The sequence below is a fragment of the Mus caroli genome, unplaced genomic scaffold (assembly GCF_978045245.1).
Source record: "Mus caroli unplaced genomic scaffold, Mus_caroli_1 scaffold_2, whole genome shotgun sequence".
NCBI lineage: Eukaryota > Metazoa > Chordata > Mammalia > Rodentia > Muridae > Mus > Mus caroli.
In genome coordinates this window covers 37161969-37180326 of record NW_028227257.1, presented here as the reverse complement: position 1 = coordinate 37180326, position 18358 = coordinate 37161969, and the positions used below count along the sequence as shown (strand labels likewise).

General features: G+C 41.9%; 1 protein-coding gene across 5 annotated transcripts in view; it reads right to left on the bottom strand.

The window, feature by feature from the left end:
* Kif16b (kinesin family member 16B) overlaps positions 1 to 18358 on the bottom strand; it is a 277807-nt gene that overhangs the window by 122721 nt on the left and 136728 nt on the right. For all 5 annotated transcript variants that reach the window (XM_085833718.1, XM_029474203.2, XM_021150816.3 and 2 more), the window contains exons 16-17: positions 7863 to 7945; positions 6463 to 6551 (exon numbers count right to left, since the gene is read on the bottom strand). In XM_085833718.1, coding sequence (XP_085689844.1) covers positions 6463 to 6551; positions 7863 to 7945 — 172 coding nt within the window. The remainder of the gene's footprint in view (positions 1 to 6462; positions 6552 to 7862; positions 7946 to 18358) is intronic.

The following is an 18358-nucleotide window of genomic DNA, read 5'->3' as shown; positions in this document are numbered from 1 at the left end:
ATTTTGCTTCATTAAATCCACAGACAGCAAAACTCCCAGGACCCAAAGTTGGCTTGTTTTCTGCCCACTCTTCTTCTAGGTTCATTCCACCACTACCTCATTCCAAGCTCTGCTTCCAACAATCTTACAGCAGCTTCCTAAGCTTATCAGTTCTCACTCTTCAGCGTGACTCCTTCCTGTGCAAACATGAGCACACCTTCCTTAGCCATGAACACTTTCTGGACACAGTGCTGGCTGGGTGTTAACATGTGAAATGAGTTGCCTGTAATCACTAGGGATCCCATCCACAGTAGGGATGCACCCATCACCTGCTTACAGTACTTACAGGGTACAAAGGGATTCTTTCCTCCTCTATTTCTAAACTTTCTTTTTTTCCCAATTGGATAGTCAGAGGGGAACAAGACAGAGTGCTGGAGAACCATAGTGAGATAGCTCTTGGCTATTATCAAATGCAGAGCTCCTCACCGGTGGGTGAGGGCGCAGCCTCTGGAAACCACCCTCACTGTTGTAAGAATGTGAGGTGGGCAGAGCCACAATGGAACACAGACTAGTGATTTACTAAAACATTAAAAACAGAAATGCCAGATGATCCAGGAATCCAACTCTGGGCTTGGACTCAGAAGAGCTGATATCAAAGACTCAAGCAGACATCTGTACGCTCCTGCCCAATAGCTAACAATAGACACAACCATTGGCAGATGTCCATCAACAGATGACTGGACAAACAAAATGTGGTCCCACATACATAGGAATATTACTCAGCCAGAAAACAAGGCATTCTAACAAAACCAGTAAAGCCTGAATGACATCTGCTAAGTGAAATAAACAAGCAGGAATGGGAAAATGCTCTGACCCCACATGTGTGAAATGTCTAAAGAAGTAAAATTCATGGAAACAAACAACAATAAAAATGATAATGAGTCGTGAGCACAAAAGTATTGCTTTAAGACCACAGCACTGCCTCTTGTAAGAAGAATGTTCTATAGATCACCTGCATGGTAACATCAATGCACTTCATTATACTGTGTACTGAAAATTATTATGATGTAAGACATTACAGTAAGTCTCTTTTACTACAACTACAAACGAAAGTTGTTACTAAACATGTAAGTAGTTACCACACATTAGTACATAAACAATAGTTATTGTTTGTATACTGGAATATATATTTTAAACATATATTCTGGATAAGTTGTTTTGCTTTGAGACAGGAAATAATATAGCCCAGACTAGCTTTGTACTTACTACATAGCCGAGGCTGGCCCTGAACTCTCAATCATCCTGCATTCATCTCCCAGGGCTGAGATTGTAGGCATGTACTGTCTACCTGGCTCTGAAGAAGCTTTTAAAAAAGGCTTATCACAATTTATAAAAGTAATCTAAAACACAACACTATGTTACTTCCTTTAGGAAGTTGAGCTACAACCTACACCCCTAAGTTCATTCTGCCAAACACAGAAACGCAAGCCCCAAAGGACAACCCTGTGAGATCATCCAAACAGAGCAGTGCTAGCTCCTGGCTCCCAGAGAGTGCTCTCTGCTGCAGCCTCACCACTGACTCCTTATCTTGTCCACACCCTCAGCATGACTCCCTCCACCCAGCAATCTTCTGGGATGCTCTCAGTTTCCAGCAGTGGACCTCTTCACCAGGTCTGCTTCTGCAAACATTTCAGGGACCAGGAGGATGCAGCTCATCTGAAATCAGAGAGTGCATTCCCTGGTGCAAAGTCACAGAAGTGATTGTGAGCCTTTGGAAGGTGGATGATGAGGACTAAATCTTCAGTTAGCACTTCTTGCCTCTCTCTTCTCTAGGCAAGCCCTTCTTATAGGCTGGGAACATCTTTATGACCTCAACTACAGAAGAGAAGTCTCCAATCACAGGCTTCTGAATGGCTCTACTTAAGACTCCTTATAATCCTGCTGACCTCTGGATGATCAGAACTCTAGTTAGTCAGTCCAGGGTGTGTGCTTCTACACCATTGACAACAAGCTAAACTACACAAACAAATTGGGTCAATGAAAAGAAATAATACTGGGTCTCCAAAAACATGACAAATGGCTCTCATGAATCACACTTATATAGATCCTAACAGACTGGCTGCAGGTGATGTCAACCTGAAGATTACAACTGGAAAAGGGGCATGGCACTAGATCAAAAGCCCTTCCTAGGTACATCATGTCACATCATTCCTTTTCCAAGAGATCCCCAGAGAAGGCTGCAGACACAGCTACCCTCAGATTTGAACTGAGCGCTGGCTTGTGCTCATTTGAAATGCATGACAAGCCCCTGTTCTCAGGCTCTACACAGAGCTCCAAATCTGGTACTTAGCAAGCTGTCAGCACAAGCCAGACCCTCACAAGTACCCATTACTTGGAGGAGCAGCATAATCTGAAGTTTCCATCTGAGAAATGAGCATGCTCTGAGCCCAAACTGGGTACTATCTGGAACTAAACAACTCTTTAATGAGGGTCCAGGTATTAAACACATTTCTTTCAATGTTCATCTAGCTTAATTCATGCTGAGAGTATTTATACCTGTACCATTAAAAAAATGGTATAAACAGCATGGCTATAGCTTTCATTATGCTTCATTTTGCCCACTTGCTAGAGCCTGTAACAATTTTATAATGAAGTGTCTGCCTAGCCATAAGTCAGGCTAGACAACTTTTCTTCAATTATACTTTAACTCATGGGTAATGACTCTTTGCAGCAGGTAGCAAGTGCAGAGGACTGGGAGCCAGGGAGAAGGGAGGTATGATGAAGTATTAAATCATTTCATTTGAATTTGTACCAACAAGTACTACATGAGTGTGTCTGTTTTCAGGAGCCAGGTGGAGAGGACGCATCATGCCCATATCAGAAGTATCCAGAAGTCACCAGTTATAATTCAGCGTAAAGCATATCATTCTCATTTGCATTTTCTGGTTGCCTTTGCTCACTTTCCCATTTCAAAAGAAGGCATGCCCTCCTTCTACCTGCTTTGTCAAGGACCAGAATATGATCATGAGATTATTTAAGTAACTTTTTTTTTCAGATTGTACCCCTACCACTTTTGACAGCGCATCATATCCCAATAATTCTAATGTCCATGGTCAGGAAAATTAATTAAAAAACAAAAAACAAACAAAAAACCTAGAGGAGTCAGTTGTCTTAGTAAAATTTTAATCTGAAATGATTTGCTAAATTACTAATAAACAAAAGATATGTATGGCACTTTGAAATAAAGTAAGACAAGGCTTTCACCCCATAAGGCTTCCAACCTAACAAGGAGGATGCTTATGCACTCTTATCACCTGCCAACTTGAACTTGTCTTCCTTGTCTGGCCCATTTGGGAAAAGTGCAACATCTACCCCACATGCTTACACCTAAGACCTTACCCCTACTTCCTTGATTATACTTTGCTATGTATCTGAGCTGAAGCTCAGACCCATGCCACCATTAGCTTTTATAGACTCTAAACAAACAGCTTCTTCACAATATCCTGACTCCATGATACACTTTCCATAGTAAATGCCCTTCAAGGGACTGTCCCAGGCAAAGGCTTTCCATGTTTGCCAGTGCTCTTAGAAGCCACCGCTCCCTGAAGTGTCCCACAGGGGAACATGGGCTGTCACCAACTAGGCCTCACCTCACCTTGAATCCCCTTCTTCCTGTATTCTACTTCCTCTGCTCCACTTTCCACTTCTGATTTTGAAGCATTTTAGTTCCTTTCCCTTTGTCTGAACTGTTTTCCATTCCACAACTTGTTGCTTATGTGTGCCACCTTCACTCTCCTCAAGCCTTTGATCAAGAATCTCCTGCTCTGGAGGTCCTCCCTGACCACTCGGCCACACTGCCCAGTGCATTCCCTTCACGTCACCTTGACTTTTCTGATCTGTTAATCATCTACAGGTTGATTCTCTCCTCCAACTGGCATGGACATCGACAATGTCTATACCAACGGCCCCATCCTAGAGACATATCTGATGGATAGAAGTTCTCAAAAGAGTTTGCTGAAGTTTGATAAACTGCCTCCACAGAGTAATGAAACATTGATGGCAGAAAGACAGATATGTGCTGAACAGGGACACTCCATGTTGATGAAAGCTGGGACTAGCCTGCAGAATGGGAACATCTGCATGCTGCCTTGGAGGAGGGGGTGTCAGGAAAAACAAGTATCAGACACTGGAACAAAGAAACAGCTCCTTTGGCACAGGCTCTTTCAGGCATATCTAAATCACAGCCATAGCCTAAAGGCCCAACATGTTCTCAACCTGTGGGTCATGACCCCTTTGGGGGTTTGCATATTAGATATTCTGTATATGTGATATTTACATTATGATCCAGAATAGAAATAAAATTGTAGTTATGAAAAAGCAACAAAAATAATGATATGGCTGGCAGTCACCACAACATCATGAACCGTACTAAAGGGTTGCAGCATTAGGAAGATTGAGAACTACTGCTGTAAAGAGATGTGCAGAGACGTGCTAAGATGTGTTGAGATGGATGTGCCAGGCTATGCCCGGGGGTGCTGAGATGTTCCAAGATGTATAGGTAGTGGGGATGCTTAGGAGGTTCTAGTTGAATTTTTGGTTTTAGACCACAGGAAGTCACTGAAGCAACATTTTTGTTTTAGACACGGGAGTAAGAAGAGTTCTGAGGATGCAAACTGGTAAACCTTGATGACATTTTATCAATACTGGGAAAACACTAAACTTCAAATCAAACAAAATACAATATCATTTTGAATAGGTCTATGCGTTCTCCATTTTGTGGATGAAAAAGAACTCAATGCCATATATACAGGCATAAAAGAATGAGAACTAGTGACCTATGCAAAGATTACTCTTTTCATTTTCAAAGATAACAAATAGCCACATTAAGGTTCCAAAGGTAATAAACTAAAGGGTGCACAGAGGATGCAGATGGTGGTGCTGGATTCCAGAATTAACTGGGTCTTGGGCTGGAAACAAATCCAAGCAAAAGTCTTTGAGTAGACAAACAGTACTTAACAAAAGGGATCACACTACCAAAGCTGACATCAATGCTGAGCACCAACATATTACATTAACTGACAGAAGCCTAGGAATGATTTCTTCTAGCAGCTGAGAAAAGCACTGCAGATTCCTAAGAACCCACATGCACTTACGCCTTCAGGACTGCCTATTTAGTAGCTCTGAGAGGGTTCTTACATTTTAGAGTCTCCCTGATATATGGTTTATTTCCAGACACAATTATGTAATGATCAAAACTTTTCTCAGTGAGCATACAGTATGAAATTTGAAAAGTTGCATGGTAAAGACAAAGTTGGATACCACAAAATATACCAATTGGGTTGGTAAGAGTCCACAGACCCTGTGTCTCACCAACTAGCTTTCAACTTTGGCTCATGTAACACTTTGGTGTGCTAGCCTCCATGAGGAACAAAGTAGACATGTAATTTAAGGTGCTCCCTGGGACAGTGAAGCAACAATTCTTGTAGACAGCTGCTTTCTGTCACAGGGAGTACTAACTAGATCTCAGGGAGCAGTTGCAGGCCATAGCCATGGAACAAGGGCCCCCAAATGGAATGGGGTTAGGACTGACGAGCTAAGAGCTGGGATGGGGAGTCACACAGACCTGGACACCACCACGGCTCTAACTTGAAAGCACATGCACAAGTTCCCCCCATGTAAACAAAGCTACTGTGATTCTGGGAACTGAGAGGACAGAAGGGACTTGACACAATGCCAGCCACAGAGTAAATGCCAAATGAAGGACAGCTCCAGAGACATCTGCTGCTCTCACTTCACTCATTCAGCTCTATTATTTTATGTGAGATCCTCTGGGAAGGAAGCATGAACTTTTGGAACTTCAAAACTGGGGAGTACCCAAAAGTACTTCATCTGGCTCCCTGTTACAGACGTTTTCATTATCACTGCCATCTTACTGACGAAGTCACCAATGACTTGAGCACTTAGGCTGACAACTCAAGGTCACCCAGCTGCTAAGCCCATTTCAAACGCTCCCATTTGTGTCTTCAGCTATCTCTTAATGTCTGAATGTAGTAAAGATAATTCTCTGGGCTACAGGATGCCCTAAGATCAAGGCTGCCTCTGTTATTACAGATAATTTATAAAACAAGATAAAAGCATTTAAGCCAAAGGGATCATGCACTGGGTAATCAAAGTGCCAACTTAAAATATTAGACAGTTATGAAAATGATAATGAAGCTTGTAACCATCTTTGCTAATGCTTATTATGTTGTTAAGCAAAAAAAAAATCATAGAACATAATCCCATTTATACTGTGATTATAACTAAGTACAATTATGTACATATAGCACTGGCTGGAAAGGAGCTTGGAAAATGACTGTGGTTGATATGCAGAGGAGGTGCCCTTGCTCAAGTTTTATTACCATCAATTCACTATAATGTAGTTGGCATCATAAATACTATCACAGTACTAATCACGGGAAAGAGATGTTGCTGTTCACTTACCCAGGGTTATACAACATGACTGCAGACAGGTTCTCACAGGACTTTGAGAGGTCGGTCATAGACAGGCTGAAGGAGGACAGGAGGCCACTCTAATAGCAGACACAGAGTAGAATAGTTACCTTGGTGGTTAGGAGGAGGCCAGTGCTAGCATTGACTGCCTTCTGCTAGTGACAGACAGTGAGATGCACACACTCGTGGGAATGATTAATATCTGACAGATGAGGGATAGTTGGGCCTGTATACACCAGACCACCCTTAACAATGGAAATTTACCAGGCATACCATAACTCAGAAAGCCTCCTAGCCACACTCACTGCATTAAAGTTTGGTTAGAAGCTAGAATTACACCTCAGTTGCTTTCTACATTCACATTTACTGAGTGACAGAGATAAAGGGTGGATAAAGGTGAGGAGAGACCAAAAAGGTAAGAACTGCTCTATTTGCTTCCAGTGAAAGCTCCTGGCAGACACACTTCCCCTATATCTCTCTGGAACCATGTTCAAAACAAACTATCTAGAGTGGCCCTGGGCAGGAAGGGCAGGAAGGTTCACTAGCTGGATCATTAGCCCTGGATTAGGCTGAGGAGTGTAGGTTTGTTCTCATTTTTCATCAAAGGCCCTGGCAGTCAAAGCCCTTATAGTAAGCAGTGGCAAAAGGTGCTATGTCACTTGGTAGTTAGAACATAGGCCTCAGGCTTGCAGGTCAGGGCTGTGGCCCGGTTGCCCACCTGCCCTTGGGGTCTGTTACAGACAGCTTGTCTTGGTCCAGTTTCCTACTCTATTTAGGTGTAAGTTGGGGCAGTAACAGCTCCTGTTGAGATAAAAGGGCATAATCTCCACTGAAGTTCAGCATAGTTTCTAGCTCATGATGATGCAAACTGCAGTTCTGACTATCTTCGGGAGTCTAAGGAGAGGACACGGTGTAGATTTCTTTCCTTCTCATCAAATGTTCCTCTCTTCCTGTGGGCTTCAGCCTTCCTCCACCATCAAGCACTATGAGATCTCAGAATGGCCCTATCCAACCAAGCCTGCCTGTCTGTCTCAATGGTCCTACTTCCCCCGACTTGGCCTGCTACCCAGGAGAAAAACCCAATTTACTGTGGTTGACTTAAAATAAGAGTGATTCAGTTCTGAGATTCTGGTAGATATGAGCTCACTTAATGCCATGCCACACAAAGCCTGGCTCCTCTGGGGATGTACACACTAGAAAGAAGGGTCTAGAAAGAAGGGTTTCTTTGATTCCACTTGCTGGCTCTCCTATTCCATCATTGGTCAGGAAGTTAAGTGCTTAGAACTGAGCTGTTCCAGGACTTCCTTGCTAAAGGCTTTCACCTCAGAAGGTAAAGTGGTAGACCCAGAAGGAGACCCCTGCCCCACCGGGGCCAGTCCCCAAGCCCTCACCTTCCTCTTCTCCCTAAGCTTGGCGGCTTCCTTCGGATGGTTAAAGCGGAACATGTTGGTTCTTCCCAAGAGTATCACAGCACCTAGAACACACAAGAACAGCAGCAATAGATGGAAGGAAATGTGATGTCGGTGGTAGCAGTGTGGTCAGCTGGCAACAGCAGAGCATGGGATTCTCCTTCCAGTGCATTAGAAAAGAATGAGAGGCTTCAGTCTCAAATGCTCACCCATGGAAGCTAATTTTAAACCTGCATGTACTTTGGTTTGGGTGTCATGATATTCACAACAACCTAGGCAAAGGTGACGAATCTAAGCATTATAATTTATTATGAGGTTTTAAACTTAATATTCAGATAATTATATTTATGATTGTTTGGAAGAAAAAAAAACCTCCACAACTCTATAGAGGTGCAACATCAAGTAAAACATGTGATCATGAACATAGGAAATGTTTATTAATGCTTACAGATGCAGACACTCAAAGAAAAGCAGTTTTATAAGAAATACAGTAGAGCTGGCAGAGAACAAATTCCTACTGCTAAATCCCGCTGGAATCAGGAGACTATGCTGCTGTGTTTCACAAACCCTGTAATAAAAGTAAATGTCTATATTAGATGTTCAAGAAAGGATCATGGACCAGAGTCTTCATTCAGTACCAAGTGCTCAGGGGACAAGAGAAGTGAAGGCCAATGCTCAAGAATGCCAAGCCTAGGAGGAGGGGTCACCTCAAATAAGCAAACAGTTTCTAAAGTTAGACTTGTCCAGTTCAGACTTGTCCATATTAGCTTTGGAAGGCAGTGTGCTCCCTGGCCTCAAAAGCAATTAAGAGAAGCAATGTTACACACAGACTCGCTATCCCATGATCTTGTCCATATTACCTTATGACAGAACATAATGATCAGTCTTTGCCCTGAAAAAGACAAGGCTCATGCTCTGGAGTAGGCAATCAAGAGCAATGACTGTGCTCAGTCTAGCATCTATGTACCAAGTAGAGACAGGAGTAGCTAGAAGCAGACTTCTGCACCAAAGACCAAGGCTGGTTTCACTGGATAACCAGGGAACCAAAAAAAATGTAGGGTCATGGGGTATCACTGGGAAAGCTTGAGCTAGAGACAGGAGACTAGCTAGCTCTGTTCAGAACATAAAAGTTCGAGTCCAGCCCATACAAAATACTGTGTGGACCTGGAGTGCTAAGAGAAAGGCTGACCAGAGTTCACAATCTAGAGAACAGTGATAAAGGCCAACATATATTTTTGTGTTTCAAACAGAAAATTTCAAAAACAAAAATACTGTGAATAGTTAAAAACTTAAAATATTTCACACAAAACTCAGGTATCTTTCTAACTTCCCTTGAAACCTCAGAAGATACAGCGTGTTGAGAGGACAGTCTCAACATATCCTTAATGCCCCTTGACACAAGGGCTGGAGCTGCTGATGGCTGCACACAAAAAACAGCCACTTGCTCAGCTGTGGTCTTTGCCTGGATCTGACAGGTCATAACACAAGCCCAGACATACAAATACTCTAGAGCTTTACCGAGGACCCTCCTACCTGACTCCTGCCACCTACTCAGTGCATCGTCTTACAGATCTCAGAGGTGTTTCAAATCCATACAGTTAACCACTGACTGGTTCAGACACAAGGCACTAGGAGAACCTGAAGAGCTGGGTTCAGTGGAAGTCATTATTTCACAGGGAATGGAGTCAACATGAAGCAGTAGATTTTTTGCTCACTATCTCTCCTCCTCATAGAAAGTGACACCTGTGTCTCTGCCACGTATGGAAAGGCACCACTACTGTAATTAAGAAAGGTGTTTCCCACCCTTCTACCACTAAATCTGAAAGATGTGTCTCTTATAGAAAGTCAAGCTATAAGCAGTCATGTCTAGGAAGTACATAAATTTAATATGCTTAAGTTACATTAGAGATTAATAAGGCCATCAAATTCCAGGTGTTAATTACACCTAATCCAACTCATTTTTCCTTCTGTTAATCAAATGCTTAACCAAGCAAGTTGAAAATTGTTAAAATATGCTAATGGAAAAATAGAATAGTATCTCAGAGACATCATTTCAACTCACATTAAGTCACCAAAAATAATCCAGCTACCTATGTTATTTGCATGCAGTTAAAAGCCATTAAGGACTTAAGAGCAAAACTATCCATGGCAATTCATTATTTCCATTTAGATGTGTGTCAATTGCCTGGCCTGTACAATGGACTCCAATAACAGCTGTTTGCTCCACTTCTTTCTACTGCTCACTTTCATTCAAGAAACACTGAATCAAAATTATGTACCATGCTTATATGATAGTTCTGTTAATTAATGTAGCCAACAAATACTTAGTGAACGTCCTGTATACTAGTATCATGATAACTACTAAGGATACAGAATTGGGAAGAGCTGACATATACCTTGCTTTTCAGAGCATAAGCAGTACACAGAGAGGGTAAAGGAGTGAAAAGCTTCTCACAAAGGAAAAGAACCAGGTTGCAGAGAGGAAAGATGCCCTTGAGGAGAGGGCTGACAAGGACAACCTTTGATGGCTTGGGGGCATAGTTTATTGGCAGAGGGCTTCCGCTGCTTAGTACCAGGCCCTAATTTGATACCCAGTATCAGAACTTTAATCAATTATAGTATGTGCCAAAGATGAGTTTGGGAGAAGCATATATAAAGGTTCTGTTGTAGATGCTAGGTCTCCAAGGACAGGGGGCTAACAAGGAGCCTTTTTAACATAGCAAAACAGACCTGACCTCCAGATTCTCCCAGCATTGCTCAGTCCCTATATGTTATAGGGCATAGCTGGCAAATCCTGCCACCTAGGCTGAACTCTAGGGGCTGGGCTGCCCTTCCCCAAGAGGCTCTTCCCTATATAATCCAGACATTTTGGGTATGCCCAGATCTTGATCTCTTGGCTCTCCCCTCTTCTGTCCCCTCTCTCTTCACATGGCCAGACTCAGAGTTGTGTTCACTCTGGACTCTCTCAGATGTTTCTGCCTCTGGCTATGCTCTCCCTAATATCTACAACAAATCTTCTCCTTCACCAGACCTAGGAGTAGTCAAGTAAAATTTTTTGTTTGTCATTCAGCAGGAAAAGAGAGAAGAGAAGATGGTTGGAGACTGGCAGACAGCCATGTGGATATGACAGAAGGAATAAGGGATATCACTGTACATGATAAAGCTTGAGAATAGAGGGAAAGGGCCCCTCGGTCCTTCAGGATAGAGTGGGAAAACCAACTGTTACACGGATGTGGCAGAAAAGCACTACAAAACATGTAGAGGTGTATACTTCAGAAAGATCACTTTTGCAGCTGACAGAGTAACAAAGCTGGGATGGATCTCACAAGTCTGGAGGAAGGTGCCTCTGGGAGAGGCAATGTATGAGAAGAACCAAGAATCTAGAAGCCATTTAAAAGATAAAAGCAACAGAATTCAACGAGGGGCACATCCAAGCAGGGAGGCTGATGAAGAAGGCTCTAACATGCAGACTGACTAACCAGTTAGACAGCTAGCCACATAGGATCATAGCACTGGAAAAGGAACCATAATGATGTGGTAGAATAGACCATAAGTGAAGTTAGTTTTAGAATAATGACGTTAAAAAGTCTTTAGCAAATTAAACACACAGCTCTGGTGCTCAGAAGAAAGGGCTGGAGCTACCTTATGACCTGTGCATGTATGTGTATGCTTATAGAAATGTATGAGATCACATATCATCCATGTGTGGGTGCACATGCATGCACTTGCACACACATGGAAAGATACTAGGCACATGAATATTCAATATATATATTCTATCTATCTACCTACCTACTTACCTACCTATCTTGAAGCCTGCCCCCAGTGACACACTTCCTCTCACAAGACCACACCTTCTAAAGTGCTACTCCCTATGGACCTATGGGGTCATTTCCTTTCAAACCATCATATTATCTTAGAGTTTTTTCTACTAAATCAAGCCACTTATGTGGAAATGCCACTCAAGTAAAGAAGAGGGAAACAAACAGAAGAGGGAAAGGAAGGGGAGGAGAGGAGAGACCTGGAGGAAAGCTGGCTTTTAATAGACAGACAGACAGACAGCAAATAGATGTATGTTTGTGCGCACCTAGTGCCTTTCCATGTACACACACACACATGAAACCCAGTGGCAGACTGTATGGGACCTCTTATACCCAACCAGGGCTCTGTGCCAGAAAAGAGCTCAGGGCAGGGGTGCCTGAGAAAGTAAATTATCTAAGAAGGGTCTTGACAAGCTGTGGGGCTTTTGATTCTCTGATCAATTCTGGTTCTCTACCTGTACCCCCTCCTCCATCTCTAAAAATGCCTTTGTCTTGAATAGTCTCATTTTTTACCACTGTCCATGTATCCATTTTTGTTCCAGGACACAGTAACTTGGAAATCTTACTGGTAACCCTTTGGACCTAAATCATACATGTAGCATGCAAAGAAACAAAGAGTGAAATGGGCTCAATGACATAATATTGAATTATTAACTCATGAATATACTTAGAAAGCAATAAGCCAGCTAAAGGAAAGTGTAGGGTGGGTGTACAGACAAATGAGATTGGCTATGGATGTAATGTTCAAATGATTGAGAATATTGGTCAATGTGTAAAATGTCTGCTGTGCAAGCAGGAGGCCCTGAGCTTGGATCACCAGCACCCATGTAAACAACCAAGCTTGGTGCTGCATCTGCAACCCTAGCAGCAAGGACTGTAAGGAGGAAGGAAGACTGGGGCCAGATCACTAATCTCCAGGCTCACTGAGAGACCTTGTCTCAAAAAATAAAGTGGACAAGATATGAGGAAGACATGTGACACTGACCTCTGGACTTCACAGCTATTTCCACCTCACTTCCAACACACACACCCTATACTCCCGCTGATACATACACTCAATGTCTCTGGGTGGGACCAAAGAATTATGGAAAAAACTCTTTGGAATTCAGTGTTCTCATCAACTGGAAAGTTCCTAAGGTTCCCTCACGATCTTCTGTCAGTGACTCCTTGCGTGAGGTTACTGTGATTAATTGCGGCAGATGGACTTTCTGTGATACACTTAATTTTTAATTTTGAGAACATGTCTAAACCTCCCTGAAATATATGACGGTTTCTCCAAGATTACTTCAGAGCCTGTTAAATATCCAAAGACAGACAAATCCCAGACAGTCTTAAAAGGGAATGGAGAGGAAAATGACATTTTCAAAAGGGAGACAAAGCCTTTTGTTTAAAAAGGTAGAGCGCTTTCTTCATTTAAATCTCTGAGAATGAATGAGAGATGCAAATGATGGTTTCATAGGAGATTTTCTTACTCTAGTTTTTCAAGTAAGTTGAAGAAATAAGCATATGTGTGTTTCTAGTGATTCCTAGGGAAAATAGGGACAATAGCTAATATGACAAGTAATTACCCCCTCCTTATATTTTAATGAGATTTTTCCAATTCTGCTACTGCACAAATAAATGAACTTAATTTTCTATTAAACGCTATCATATGAATATTTTAGAGGTGACTGTATAACAGACCTTGTTCTGAGTTATCGCTGATACAAACACATGAGACATTTGTGGTCCCCCAATGCACAGTCCAAGGTGACACGGGTTGAGAGGCTTGAGACAATAAAACCAGGGTTCTGCTTTGGGGCTCCTCACTTTACATTTGAATCATTTAAAAACTGCCCCTACCCCACCCCACCATATCCACACAGAGGCTGGACTCCTAAAGGCTCCTTGTGGAAGAGGTTGCATTGAGCCGTGATGGGCAAAGAATCCAGACTCCGAGAGTACCACATACCGCCCTGAAAGGTTGCTGAGCAAGAAGCCTAGGTAACAAAGGGCAGGCATAGTCTTCTTGTTTTGTCGTCTGATTACAGGAAAAAGAAAATGCTTATAGATACTTTCTCTGTGATTTAAAATGGCTCAAAAAATCTCACATTGAAATGAATTGCAATGTTAGCACCATTTTGGGGTCATGATAGAATCTAATCTTCAATAACATGTACCAATACATAAGAGCAGATGAAGTTGTATGTTCTAGGACTTTATGCTCTCAATAATGGCTATTGCTTAAGGCACAGAAATTATAGTAATTCTCTCTCAGAAATGGTTTTGGGCCATGAGATGGGAAAGACTACAGGTTTAAGGGGATAGGCAATTATAAGCAGATTCTAAACAATTCCTGTAAGACCTGAGGGTGGCTTGGCCAGCTTGGGCATGACTGATAGGCACTGAGCATCAATGTCATACTGTAGCAGGTGTCACTACCAAAGCATGCCATAAGCTCACTAGTTTCTGTGCGTGTAACAAATGTGTATAACACCTTACCAGAAAGCCACACAGGCCTTGACCCCTCCCTTACAAGTGTTCACATTCCAAATAAAGAATCATAACTTCTCTTTACCCTCACTTTACCCTTCAGTTTTTTCACAGTAAAATTAAAATTGAAAGCTTAGATTTTGGGCCTCTGGATAATAAAGGAAATTGACTTTCAGTCTTTGCTATTGACGTTCCCAGTCAAATAACCATTGAGGATTATTTGATGATCTGTGTATGCATTGAGTGCATAGCTTTTAAATCTTCAAGATGTACCAGTCCACCCCTCCCCATAGAATCCCAAAAGTGTGCATGAGTGAGTCAGGCTAATATTTTTATTTTTAAAATGTCATGGGGGAAACAGTGTTTCCCATATGGGACAGGTTGATCCTTACCAAAGAAAATGTGGATTGGGCGTGGAATAATTCAGAGCAACACCAATAGCAGACACTGGGAGAGACACTGCTGGGCTATCTGGAGCTCACCAAGGCTTGTCTGGCTTATGTGCTGCTTTCCATGACTGGTGCCACATGGCATAGATGCCTTGCCATGACTGAGGAGGTCCTCTGTAGCTGCTGAAGTATCCTTAGAATGATCACTTCTCCAAAACAGATGGATGGGCTACCATAAAGGCAGTATAGTGAGTTACAAGTTAAAACCTTGGTGCTTAGCTGACAGACTTAGCTCAAGGTACCAAGACACCGGGGAAGGTACTAAGATCTGTCAAGTAGGAGTCAATCATTTTAGAATCTTGGCTGATTTCAATGCAAAAAAAAAAAAAAAAAAAGAAAGAAAAAAAAGAAAATGAAAGGAAGGAAGGAAGGAAGGAAGGAAGAAAGAAAGAAAGAAAGAAAGAAAGAAAGAAAGAAAGAAAGAAAGAAAGAAAGAAAGAAAGAAAGAAGAAAGGAAGGAAGGAAGGAAGGAAGGAAGGAAGGAAGGAAGAAAGAAAGAAAGAAAGAAAGAAAGAAAGAAAGAAAGAAAGAAAGAAAGAAAGAAAGAACCACTAAAAGAGCGCTTACAATACAAGCTTATCATTAACATCAGCAGTGCTTTGTGACATTTAATACTGCTATGGAGATTAGAGTGGGTTTGGATATAAAGTGCAACCAAACTGACAATGGCCACTTTTTTATTCTTGGCTCAGACTAAGAGGAAACTCAAACATGCTTACTGGTATGAAGTGAGAACTTCAGGAGAAAACCTCTGCTTTAGTCTGAATAAGAAGCCAGGAGATCACTGGTGGCAAGTGGAAGCAGCAGAAGGTCTCTGAGTTATTGGACCCAGGGCGGTGGAGCAGGCTCCCCTGGCTGTATTTTCCTTCCCCGTGTCCTTTAAATCCTTCACCCTGGATCTGTATTTTCCTTCCCCGTGTCCTTTAAATCCTTCACCCTGGATACAGGTATAGTTACACAATGTAGAAGAAAGAGTAGAATCAAGGAAACTCCAATTTCCATGGAAGAGAGAAACAGGAGGATCAAAGAAAAACTTAAGTATTTGGGACACAGCAGGAATTCCAAGATTCACCGCCACATGTGCACACATAGCCCCAAGCCTCAGGAGCATGTTCAGCCTAAGAGATGAGCTAAGGGGCAGAGATCTGCTCAGGTCCCAGGCCAGCCAGTGGCGGGTCTACCACTGTTATATGCAATAGCAATTTAAAGGCTTTGACACTGAACCAGCAGCACTGGTGCTACAGTCACAGCCTATACAGTTTAGGTTCTTCCTCACTTAGGCAGGAATCCAATGGGAGAACATGCCTGCTGCAAGAGGGAGGGTATCACAATTTCCCATCAGAGAACTGCAATGAAACTTACTGTCCTGTAATGCAATGCTCAAAAGTTTCCAGGTTCAAACCATCATTATTACCTAACAAAGGAAGAACCAGAAAGATGCCAATGAGCAGGTAAGACAATTGATGTAAGGTATTGCTGAGAAAACAAATATGTTGATAAAGACTTTGAGTTAGCAATCATAAGTGTGTTTGAACAAGTATTCTGCCTTTAAAACAAACAAAAATTTAAAATTCAACAAAAGATAAAGCCTGAAAGGAAAAATTAAACAATGCCACCAAGAATCAGAACAAACAAAAGCCTTGTGGGACAAATCCCATAGCAAGATAAAGACAGAGGAAAACTCAAACTAAAAATGGCAAATCAGAGCATCAAAAGACCACGAGATGAAAATTAAAATATCTAATTTTTGTGGATTAGAGACCCAGAAGGAAAAGGAAGTGTGCACAGTAGGAGAAGATGTTCTTTTTTTCCCTCATTTTTTATTAGATATTTTCTTCATTTACATTTCAAATGCTATCCCAAAAGTCCCCTATACCCTCTCCACCCCCCCCCCAAAAAAAAAAAACAGTAGCAGCAGACTTTCCAACTGTAAAGACAGACAGACATCTGTGGATTCCAAAGCTCTGCAAATTCCAACTGGTAGACAGGAAGAGATCCTTGACAAGACCCACTGTGAAGCCATCTTAGGCAAAGTGAAGCTGAAGATGATGAAAAGATCAGAAAGTCTAAAATTTAGTTGTGGTGGGTGAAAAAAGAAAGGAAGGAGTAGAGATAGGTAAACAGCTACTTTTCTATCAAAGTCAGGGAGCCAAGAGTCTGATTTCAGCATAACAAGTTTAGTCAGCTGCTCTCATGCAGAAGCACACATCATAAATACTTCTACATGTAAAGACCTGCATCACTGGGGCCGCATCCCCAGATCTTTTACAGCATAGGGTTTAGGAATCTGTGTATCTAGTAAGCCAGGTAATGCTGAGGGCACTGGTCTGGGACATACCCAAAGAACCATTCTCTTTAAAGATAGCTCAGGCTTTGACATCCAAAAATCTGTTAAACTGGCCCATATATAAGACCTATGTTCAATTTCCAGGTCTCTCACCCAAGGAAGGCATCTGAAGAGTACTCAGGTCAGTACGGCGCGGGGGGTGGGCACAGGGATCAGACAATGGTATCTTAAGCTCTTTGTATCATATACAGGTCCTTGGCCTTAGCTGGATCCTGTGGCTCAACCCTCAAACATCTATTTTCCTTTTCGATTCCACTAAAATTCCCTTTAATTTGTCACTGAACAACCCACAGCAGCCCTCCAGCAGATGAAAATTTTATCAAAGGCTCCTCAGCTCCACTCTGCAGACAATCACCTGTTCCCTCTTTCAGAGTACTTGAATAGATGCAAATATATTTTGGCACTCAAGCATATCACATTCAAATGCACCTAAGTGTGAATTTCCAAGATGCAGTTTCTGTAGCACTTCTAAAATGAGATGAATGTTCAATGGATCTGACAGACCAGCAAGAAGACCAAAGGTGTCCACTGATACAAATGTAAAAATTAATTACATTTAACAGTGACCAGTTTTAAGAATACATAGTATAGCAGAAAAAATTAAAATAACAATATTTCCTGATTACAACATGCTTTATTGTTGTGCCACTTCTTTCTTATTTATTTATTTATTTTTTATTAGATATTTTCTTTATATACATTTCAAATGCTATCCCAAAAGTTCCCTATACCCTCCCTCCACCCTGCTCTGCTACCCCGCTTCTTGGCCCTGGCATTCCCCTGTACTGGGGCATATGCAGTTTGCAATACCAAGGGGCCTCTATTCCCAGTGATGGCTGACTAGGCCATCTTCTGCTACATATGCAGCTAGAAACACGATTTCTGCGGGTACTGGTTAGTTCATACTGTTGTTCCACCTATAGGATTGCAGACCCCTTCAGCTCCTTGGGTACTTTCTCTAGCTCCTTCATTGGGGGGCCTGTGTTCCATTCAATAGATGACTGTGAGCATCCACTTCTGTATTTACCAGGCACTGTATTGTGCCATTTCTTATTAAACATGTGGTGCCTGGGGTCAGAGGACTTAGGTGTTTAGACCAAGAAAAGCTGTGGTCTATGGATAAGACATCATGTTCACATTTGTAATTTCTTCTTTCCATAAATACACTTTATGGAGTTCACATAGGAGCCTGAGAGTCAGGGGACCGGAGCTCTGGGTACACATTAAGAGAAGAGTATGTTTAGATATGAAGACGAAGAGAAAGGTATCTTATATCATGTATTAGATAATACACAGTTCATGCTCACAGTTCTAGCAAATGCTCTTCATGTTAATGACAATACTAACTAATGAAAATCTTTCCTATTTGTGTGTGTGTGTGTGTGTGTG